Below are 10,444 nucleotides of genomic sequence, written 5' to 3' on the forward strand. Positions count from 1 at the left end.
TAGTCATTATGACAGCGCATACTGACTGAGTTTTGCTTTAGATAAAGGTCAGAGTTTATGATCAGTGCTGCCGTGACAATGAAAAGTATGCCACCCATATAGCACCATCACGCTACACCACAAAAGACATTTCAAGTTGTGGCGTGACTGCCCAGACTAGCAGCTCATGTCTTTAGATCATTGGTTATATTTGTGTTTATATCTCCTTTCTTTCACTCTCTCCTATCCTCTAGGTGCCTTAATCTGTATTACTGCTGTAAAGAATGTCAGAAGAAGGACTGGCCTCTTCATAAGAAGTTCTGCAAGAAGTTACGTCTAGTGGCAATTGACAGACTGGTAGAATGGCTATTTTCAACAGGTAAGTGTAAACCTATGCAAAAATCATATTCCGGAAATACAATTCTTATTATTTCCCATATTTGTAGATTGTTCATCTACCAACCTGTGATTCTGCCTCCCTTTGAATTTCACCTAAAAAAAGAATGAGCCCTGACAATATGTAACAATTTGACCTTAAAATAACAGCTTGAAAAAAATTGTACCGCTACAATTACTTTTAATATGGAGAATGGCCTCTCCGCCATTGCCATCGAGGGTCTGTAGGGAAAATACTGCGGTATGTGAGATTTCTGGAGCCGCCCGTTCCTGGGCGGAAGTACTTCAACTTGCTTTCTGGCAGTAGGTTTCGCTAGGTTTAGCCGCTAGCAAGACATCTCGTTATCGATGTTAGCACGCTTGGACATTGATGCTAGTAGTAAGTGCTCTCGAGTACGCTTCTTTGTTATGTTATTGTGATCGCTATCTGGCTAACTTGCCACCCAAGTTCCACTAGCCAAGGAATTTAGCGATAGTTGACTTTGTCTGTTAGCATTCCCTTACAGCCAGCTGGTCTATGGTTCATGTTTCGTTAGCTTAGCATGCTACTTGTGTGTTACCTGACTTGAGTGCCTTGATTGTGCAAACCGTTATACAGCTGTAGCTGCAAACATACTGAATTGGTCCTTTTTCCAGCTATCAAAAGCGGCAAGTAACGTCTACTCCCAGCAGGGGACATATTGTGATGTACATCCCCGCCAATGTAATTTATGAAATGTAATTACAGCTACGTAGGCTGTAGCCTTATCAGTGTCATCCCTGTCTCACGGAGATATGTAGTTTTAGTAGATGCCAAAAGTCATCGACCTCAGTCCCATCTCAGACTAGCATGCAAATAAGTTTATCACACGCGAAAAATGTGGTCAGTCTTCGTCAATCTCACGCAAAGTAAGCCTTGGAAGTTTACAACCTTGGAAACCTAACTTCGCTAGCTTGTAATAAATTACACGTTCCAATGTATATTATGAATATGTAGCTTTTTGATAACAATATTGTATTCGATAACACGCACTCCACATTCAAACTTACAACCTTGGAAACCTAACTTCGCTAGCTTGTAATAAATTACACGTTCCAATGTATATTATGAATATGTAGCTTTTTGATAACAATATTGTATTCGATAACACGCACTCCACATTCAAACACTTAGAAAACAATGTATATAGGCTGAAAAGTATTATTTAAAAGCAGTATTTCATCTAAACTAAATGTTGTCATTGTTTTGCTTATGTTAGCGTTCATCTCCGATATCACAATAAATAGAACTATGCAGTCACATTTCTGTAAAATCTTTGAATATTCTTACCATCTCGGTCGACATATTTGATTGGTTTCCGACTTCTCGTCTAATTTGATCTTCAGCTCATCAACAAATACACGTGTATGCGAAGCTGCCTATATCTTAAATGCGTTTTTACAACACTGGCGTAAACGTTAAATACCTCCAAGACTTCAGGGGAAGCTACAAGCCAAAAACTATTTATTGTTGCTTTAAATTAATTTAAAATATGAAGTATTAAAAAGATTATTCTGAGTTTCATTTCTGCATAAGCCAGTCCTTAAATGTCAGCTAAAAAGCTTCACTGTATGGAAATGAAAGAATCTGTTTTCAGGAAAGCTGTTATTTAATCACCCCACTCCTATTGTCTCAGGTGAACTCCCGTTCCCCACAGACACATGGACCCGTCCTGCTGCAAAGGTCAACAGCTGGGAAGACTGGCTCTCCATGACGGGGGATCTGGCCTCTCGAGTGGACCCCATCCTGTCTGGAAAGTACATGACCGTGCTTTGGAAAAGCGTCAACAGACCACGTCCAGAGGAGGCCGATCTGAGAGAGTCGGTGTGGCGTTTGTGTAGCGAGTTCCTCCATCGGCCATTGACCATCGGTATGGCCATCAAGTTCTTCAACCTGGACCCCTACTCCCAATCCCTCACCATTCATGTGGCGGGGGCTGCCCACAGTGAGACCCTGCAGGCCCGAGTCACTGACATGGACGAGCTGAGCCACATGTTCCCTGGACACCAGGGCATGGAGGTGGTGATGGTGGGGCCGGAGGTGGTGGAGGGGAAGGCCATGCGGCCCCCACTCAGTGGGTTTGGGCCCACAGGGAGGACCTACATCAGCGGCTACAAGGGCCTCTACCACCAGTTCTGGGAAGACGTGGTGGAGAAGGAAGAAGCGGCAAAGCCAGACTTAGTTGTGGGATTCCACCCAGGTATGGATGTATTCGTATGTACAGTATTCATATGATTTTCTCATGTATACACAGACACAACCGAACAGAAACACCAACCGGCATCCTTCCACCTACAGCAGCAGTGACTTTGGAATAGTGATGGGGGTCTCAGTGGCCAGTGGCAGAGCCCTTGTTCAGCCTCTGTTTTCACAGATTGTTGAGAATAGTTAGTGTTTGAGTCATACGTTGCAATTTACAGCTTTTAGCTGCTAGAGGATGGGACATATCTGTTGCCTTAGACATCAAGAAGCCAAGAATGGAAATGCAATATGCTGTGCTGCGTGTGTGTGTGTGTTGGTGTGTAAGAAGGGGGGTGTGCATGAGTGTCTCAGGCTGACTTTTAATGCCCTCGCAGATGATTTATGAGCACAGGTGGGCAAATCTGGCATTAGATGTTGGGTTTCAGCAGCTCCTCACAGTACACACACACACACACACGCACACACACACACACACACACACACACACACACACACACACACACACGCACGCACGCACACACACAGACACACTAGCGCAACTACACACAGAATGTCTTGCAAGCTGCAACTGATCTCTCCTTCAGAGACATGTACACAGAGTTTCTTCAAATGAATTTATATCACACAGACTTATTCACCTTAGGTCAGGTTCTTTCAGGTCATATATTGACAGACCAACAGGCTCTCTCTATCTCTCTCTCTCACACACACACACACACACACACACAAACACACACACACACACACACACACACACACACACACACAGACTGATTGTCAATAGAGGTGGTGATGAGAGCTGACAGCTGTTTACAGGTCAGATCATCAGCAAAGTAAGCAGTCGAGCAAGTATTGTTATTTGACAGCTGTTTTCTACAGGTTCTTTCAATCCGCTAAGTAGACGTAAAGACATCCTCACCCTCTGGCCCCTGTGTCCCCTACGCCACACACACACAGTCTCATCTATCACAGGGTGTCATAGGGCTAAATATACAACACATTAGACAGAGCAGGGAAGAGTAGGGCAAATGGCGCCACACACAAACACACACACACACACACACACACACACACACACACACACACACACAGAGAGAGAGAGAGCACGAGGCAGAGCGAGGGAAACCAGTGACCAGTTTATTTATTCAACCCAGGTCTTACACAAGAACGGGTCAGAGAGAGTCTAAGGGCGCCTGGAGATCTCTGAGATCTCTGAGATGGATGAGTTGCTGAAGCCCTACACACCACACATACCCCATGTATGATGTACAGGTTGCCCCCTGACATACGATATACCATATCAGCACATATTATGCAGAGGGAGATATGCTTTCTGTATGTGAAAAATGATGAAATGGGAACAGCTGTCATTGGCAGATACAAATAACATGACTCCGAGCTCTGAAGGCTTTATACTGTCTGCTTTTCCCAGGATTCCATGCATCCCATGGTTTAGGAGAGGGCTGGCTGCCAACATTACTGCTGCTCCGAGACTTCAACATCCCGTCGATGTTTACCGTGTTTAAGTAAGTAAACATTTCTGAAGTGGAGCAATACTTGGCAACAGTGTTCGGTCCATAGTCACAGATGAATCACTCTTTAACCCAACCATACTAAACTATATGAAGCCCTTACTGCTCAGTAATGAGGTTTTGGTTGTGCCCAGTGAACTTCTACATTTATTAGTTGAAGGAAATAAGAATTGTACACAGTAAAAGTTACCAAACCACACCAATACCATATTTCTGTATGACTTATACTCACTTAGACATTTGTTTGCCATGTTTCATCAAAGTATAATAGCAAAGTTCTCTAGAAACATAACTTTTAGTTATGTGGTAGTTTTCTTTCTTTCTTTCTTTCTTTCTGACCAAAAACTGATTTGAAATGTGTTAATAATTACTATGATATGACTTTCATTCAAACATTTGCCCCAGTGTGGGTATTCGGGCTAACTAGGAAGATATCACCAGCTCAACAATTTCTCCCAACACTCCTTATCCTATTCAAATGACTGATGATTATTTGTGAGTGAAATGTCCTGACTAATTCTGTCTGAAAAAGCTCTTAGACTTGCTGATGACATCACCTCAGGTATAGCAAATAGACAGGATCAGCAAGGCGACGTCACCACAAGGCTTACCTCCCGCTAAATATCACTGTTCCAACCGCTTATCTCCAGCTTGAAGAAACGTTTCTAGCCTGAACAAATTGGAAATAAACCATGCAGCAGCAACACATTTTTCATTAACATTATGCAAGATACCTGTTAAGAATTTCTGCAATCTTTAGTGAATGAGGTGTCTCCATCAATTGTACTTCCCACAAAGAATGAAATGAAAACATTAGTGAGTGGAGAATTGCTGTTCAACTGTCGCCTCCTAGCGGCCAGAATTGGAAGTGTAATGCATATTAATGGTTGATCAAATGCCCCCCCAAAATCGAATGTATTCTCTTAGAGAGATTCTCACTCTCTGGCTCTCTCTTTCTCTTTCTCTCCCTCTCTCTCTCTCTTGCTCTCTGTGTGTAGCGAGGCAGAGTATGAAGAGTCCCTTCAGATCCTGCTGGAGTTGGAAATGGACTTAAAAGCAACTGGGGTGAACCCCTTCAGATCCCAGAAGCCGGAGCAGGTGCAGGCCAGCCCCAACAACCCTTTAGTCTACTGCAGTTCCCATTACATCTGCTTCCAGGGGCTGCTGGAGAGAGAGGAGGAGGAGGAGGGCGAGGCAGAGCAGGCCTAAAGACTCTTTTCAGCTTCCGAGACGTGCTTGTGATGCTGTGCGACTGATGCGACTGCCTAAATTCATGGGCCTATTCTCTCTCTCACTCCCTCCCTCCTACCCCATCTCCCTGTCTCTCTGTTAGTGTGTTTCATGGATGTACAAACTAGCGCTCAGCGTTTTATATAACTTTGAGGTATTTTGTGTTTGCATTATTTTTTACCTACACGTCTGGATTCCATGTCGCCCTTGACTTTTTATTTGGTTCAAACAAGTCAATGTACGCATTTGAAATATTCATACCATAAGCTTAAAATGCAAACAGCAACCAATTAAACATTCAAATGAATTCCAGAGGTGTTTTCTACTTATTTATTGCTTACTTGTTATAAATTGGTTTTAATAATATGTTCATTCTATATACGAACGTGAAAGGCGTTTAAAAGTTTCTGTTGCTGTTTGTAGAATAAATTCACTCTTGGGCCGGGATGGGAAATCTCCGACATCGGTGATTTGCTATTTGATCTTCGTTCCGTTCACGTAGAGAAGCCTCCAGAAGGGTCCTGAACACGAGCACAAGCAGGTGGTGGGTATAAATGGTGCATGTTGGAGGGTCTCCTTTGCACCAACGTTACTTGAAGCGTCTAATACCCTTTCGGCAAAGTCCGTTGAAGGAACGTTTTGCTTGTCGTTACATCTAACTTCAATATGACAGAACCGACGAGGTAAGAAAATAAATGCATTGTTATACTGTGTCACGTGTCTAATCAACCCATGGAATTTTGCGTATGCCTGGATTTTATTTTGCGGCTTAAAATAAACTAAATGTATAGTCTTCGAAATGGACAAACTCCATGAACAAATCCTAGCGGAAACGTAAATATGCTGTTCTGTGTGCATGGATGTGTGTGATTGCAACAAGACGGTTTCAAACACACTTTTCAAAAACCAGGATTCCTGTGCGCGCGCCCTTGGCATAATAAGCGTCAGTGACGCGTGGGCCATGTTCCAACGCTCCCGTACGAGCATACGTATGCTGATGGTAACGCGGAGCCTGCTATCATTCTGTAATATTATTGATGTTGATCTCAAGTCCTAAAACATGCAATCATATACATACATTCCTGCACTTCTTTCTATTTCTTTGTTCTATTTCTTATGTAAAGTAGTATTTATTGTTACACTAGGTCTCTATTGCTCGTAGCTTGACTGTTCTCTCCCTTGTACGTCGCTTTGGACAAAAGCGTCTGCTAAATGACTAAATGTAATGTAAATGTATATAACTTTTCAGGCGTTGTTCCCTATATGGTTATCAGGTCTAAAAATAGCGGTCTGAAAATAGAAGTTGCGAAGGAATTGTGCTCGTTCAGAAAAGCAGGTGTGGGCCCACATATGCACGGGGTAAACATAATCTCTACTCAGTTTAAGACTTCGGTTTAAGCCTTACGAAGGCATAAATCAGTCGCTGTACTCCGTAGTACCATACGGCTCTGTACTTGTGATATGTTCATTTAACATTACGAATACCATTAACTTGTGACTTTGTTAATCTTGAATGTGTATGCCTCAATGCTGTTCATGCTCAAAAAGCATTACATTATGCCTTTAGACGTTTTTTCTCTGTCTCTGCTTAGTGTTGCTCCTCGGAGTAAAGGCAATGCCCTGGCTTTTCACTCACAAAAAGAAATGTTTGAGAAGATAGAGGAGACGTTCAGGGTATGTGCAACCTGTGACAGAAAACCAGCTCAGTTACCAGATCCTAAGGCCCTGAAACGCTGTGGAAAGTAAGTGGACTGGTCTCCATCACACATACTCCCAATCACCCAGAGAATATTAAATCTGTAAAAAAAATGATTCCTCATTACACATCTTTTCTACAGTGCAACCAAACCACTTACTTCTTCTCCTAACCTCTCTCTTCACCTACTTTCTCTTCCCGTTGCTTTCCTTTTGGGAATTCAATCTTTTAGATGTGTGAATGTATATTACTGCTGTAGGGACTGTCAGAAGCAGCACTGGCCCCAACATAAGAAGCTGTGTAATACACTCAGATGTGCAGCCATAGACAGACGGGTGGAGTGGCTCATCTACAAAGGTGAGCAACCATGAGGGTAATTCATTGTTGTTGTTTTTTTTTAAAGTCTATTGGCTCATCTGTTGACTTTCTCAAGCAACAGAAACATGGAGCACTAACATGTTCAGTTTTAGGGTTAGGTAAAGGTTTTGTTTGGTTGTCCTGGGCCACAAAAGACCAAATTAATTCAATAAATGACTTAAAAAGACAGGAAAAGTGGTTTTCACTTTTTGCTGAAACATTACTCACTAAGACTGAAAGTGAACTCTAGGAGAGCAGAAAAGCTCTATTGCACAAATATAACAAGAACTTTCTTTTCCCTAAGGTGATCTCCCGTTCCCCACAGACGCATGGACCCGCCCTGCTGCAGAGGTCAACAGCTGGGAAGACTGGCTCTCCATGCAGGGGGATCTGGCCTCTCGAGTGGACCCCATCCTGTCTGGAAAGAACATGACTGAGCTTTGGGACAATGCCGGCCGCTCACGCCCAGAGGAGGCCGATCTGAGAGAGTCGGTGTGGCGTGTGTGTAGCGAGTTCCTCTCTCGGCCGTTGACCATCGGTATGGCCATCAAGCTGTTCAAGCTGGACCCCTACTCCCGACCCCTCACCATTCATGTAGTGGGGGCTGCCCACAGTGAGACCCTGCAGGCCCGAGTCACTGACATGGACGAGCTGAGCCACATGTTCCCTGGACACCAGGGCATGGAGGTGGTGATGGTGGGGCCGGAGGTGGTGGAGGGGAAGGCCATGCGGCCCCCACTCACAGCGTTTGGGCCCCGAGGGAAGACCTACATCAGCGGCTACAAGGGCCTCTACCACCAGTTCTGGGAACATGTGCTGGAGAAAGGGGAGGGAGCCAAACCTGACTTGGTGGTGGGATTTAACCCAGGTATAGAAAAGGAATACTGAAAAACTTAAAGGGTGTCGTCCGCGATTCTAATCCCATACACTTTTTGTCAAATTCAGCGAATTGAAACAAACATACTGGCTCAGACTGAGGCCATAAACAATCCCCAGCCAATCAACACAGTGCTTCAGACTCTTAGACTCTGTCAGTACATGGCGTGCTGCAAACTGACTGGGACAGTATTGATACACATTGAACATGTCTTCCCAACTCCCCTTTGTAGGTGTGGATGCCAGTGAGGAGAATATGGACCAGGAGGAGAAGGTGGACCAGACCTGGTTGCCAACTCTGCTGCTCCTGCGGGATTTCAACATACCCACTCTCTTCACCACCACAGAGTAAGAGACAAGTCTTCTCCATCTCATTTCATCCAGCAGCATTACAGAGCGGACTCAGTGCGCAGAGCTATGTGTAACATTGACACACACACAGTAGACTACCGATGATAACAAGAGTTTTATCTATTCAAACATTCCACTCAGTCAATATATCCTTCTAGAATTAGAATAAAATAGGTACGAGCTTTTACCATGCTGTCTTGCAGCTGAAGAATCTGTTTTCATTCATCCTGAGCAATTATTTTGCCAATAGAGGGTCCTTTGTGGAGAGGGCATTTAGAAGAACCTTGCTCTTTTTGTCTCTGTAGGTCTCTCAGTTCTTTGAGGAGAACCTTTGTTTCTAAGTGCGTGCATATGTTTCTGTGTGACTGTAGTGAACCTGAGTTGGAGTACACCCTTCAAATCCTGCTGGAGTTGGAAATGCACATCAAGGCCACCGTGGTGAACCCCTTCAGATCCCAGAAGCCGGAGCAGGTGCAGGCCAGCCCCAACAAACCTCCAATCTACTGCAGCGCCCATTACATCTGCTTCCAGGGGCTCCTGGAGAGGGAGGAGGAGGACTAGCTCTCAGACCACACCTGGACCAGACGCTTAGTCTCTCTCTCTCTCTCTCTCTCTCTCTCTCTCTCTCTGTGTGTGTATGTGTGTGTGTCTGCCTGTGTGTGTGGGTGGGTGGGTGGGTGTGTGTGTGTGTGTGTGTGTGTGTGTCTGTGTGTGTGTGTGTGTCTGTGTGTCTGTGTGTGTGTGTGTCTGTGTGTGTGTGTGTGTGTGTGTGTGTGTGTGTGTGTGGGTGAGTGTGTGTATCTGCCTGTGTGTGTGTGCGTGTGTGTGTCTGTGTGTGGGTGGTTGTGCGTGTGGGACACAACGGCTCCTCTGGTATTGGGTCAGTGTGAGTTGAATATTTGCATTAGCAAACAGACAGTATGTTCTCTGAAGTGCCAGAATATAGCTCCTATCTATATTTGAATACTATCTTATTGACAGTGTCTCATGGTCCATGTGTTCCGTTAGGAAAATGATTGAAGTGTTCTCTGTGTTCAGTGCATATCTGGATATGGATGTCTTTGTTTTGTGCTCTTTTTATATGATTTTTGTAACAATTTACAGGAAATTTTCATGGCATTAAATCCATCACATGCAAATGGTTTCTTCTGACAATGTTTTGGATGTTAAGCAGATCACTGACATACATACTCTACTGTACAGAGCACTCAAAAGGACATTAAACAAACAGTACTGGAAAACTTTATGGGCAATACTGAATTTTATTGCTTAGAAAAATTATTATAAATGCACTAATACAGTAGTCTAAAGCTCTGCTAATATTACCTTTGCTCTCTACTGCTAACTGTCTTCCATCATATGCGTTTGTTGAGTGCCAGCACAGACAGAATCAGATCCACTACATACAGCAGTAAGTTTATCGCGGTCAAGGCCGTCACAACCATAAGGTCACGGTAGCGATAGCCATAATATGATGTTGTGCGCTGATCACTGTCCCATTTGAAAGCGCTGAAGTAATGCCGCTTTCCATAGATGGGCCATAGTATGATAGCCGAGAGGTAAAGGAGCACAGCTACGATATTGACAAGCACCTCTATCTTATCCACACACAGAAGGGCTTTCAGCAGCTTCACCAGGTTAAACAGTATTATCAGCACCGTCACAATAAAACACACCACGTACACAAACAGGCACCATCCCATGGCTGGTGGGATTTGTGTAGAACTCACACCCAGGAAATAAGAAGCAAACGCGGCCATGAGCATGCATGCGAGAAAGGCTTCGGTGAAACGCAGGACCCCGCAC

The 10,444-nt window shown here is 44.1% G+C and overlaps 2 protein-coding genes across 3 annotated transcripts in view; both read left to right on the forward strand.

Moving 5' to 3' along the window:
* The window catches only part of LOC105908599 (putative protein MSS51 homolog, mitochondrial), a 9,419-nt gene extending 3,754 nt beyond the window's left edge, over positions 1 to 5,665 (forward strand). For both annotated transcript variants that reach the window (XM_031561419.1, XM_031561418.2), the window contains exons 4-7: positions 234 to 358; positions 2,031 to 2,594; positions 4,029 to 4,122; positions 5,127 to 5,665. In XM_031561419.1, coding sequence (XP_031417279.1) covers positions 234 to 358; positions 2,031 to 2,594; positions 4,029 to 4,122; positions 5,127 to 5,337 — 994 coding nt within the window. In that variant the 3' untranslated portion in view covers positions 5,338 to 5,665. The remainder of the gene's footprint in view (positions 1 to 233; positions 359 to 2,030; positions 2,595 to 4,028; positions 4,123 to 5,126) is intronic.
* A 136-nt stretch (positions 5,666 to 5,801) lies between these two features.
* LOC105908580 (putative protein MSS51 homolog, mitochondrial) lies at positions 5,802 to 9,286 on the forward strand. Its single transcript, XM_012837113.2, has 6 exons — positions 5,802 to 6,041; positions 6,951 to 7,100; positions 7,287 to 7,411; positions 7,716 to 8,279; positions 8,521 to 8,635; positions 9,010 to 9,286. The coding sequence occupies exons 1-6, from the start codon at positions 6,025 to 6,027 to the stop codon at positions 9,197 to 9,199; spliced, it is 1,161 nt and encodes a 386-aa protein (XP_012692567.2). The 5' UTR covers positions 5,802 to 6,024; the 3' UTR covers positions 9,200 to 9,286.
* The last annotated feature ends 1,158 nt before the right edge of the window (positions 9,287 to 10,444 follow it).

The sequence above is a fragment of the Clupea harengus genome, chromosome 23 (assembly GCF_900700415.2).
Source record: "Clupea harengus chromosome 23, Ch_v2.0.2, whole genome shotgun sequence".
NCBI classification, from domain to species: Eukaryota; Metazoa; Chordata; class Actinopteri; order Clupeiformes; family Clupeidae; genus Clupea; species Clupea harengus.

Bases quoted from the DNA above. Each gene is read 5' to 3' on its own strand.
- LOC105908580 (XM_012837113.2), top strand. The intron at 7,101-7,286 runs GTAAGTGGACTG...TCAATCTTTTAG, and splicing joins GCCCTGAAACGCTGTGGAAA to ATGTGTGAATGTATATTACT. The intron at 8,280-8,520 runs GTATAGAAAAGG...TCCCCTTTGTAG, and splicing joins GGTGGTGGGATTTAACCCAG to GTGTGGATGCCAGTGAGGAG.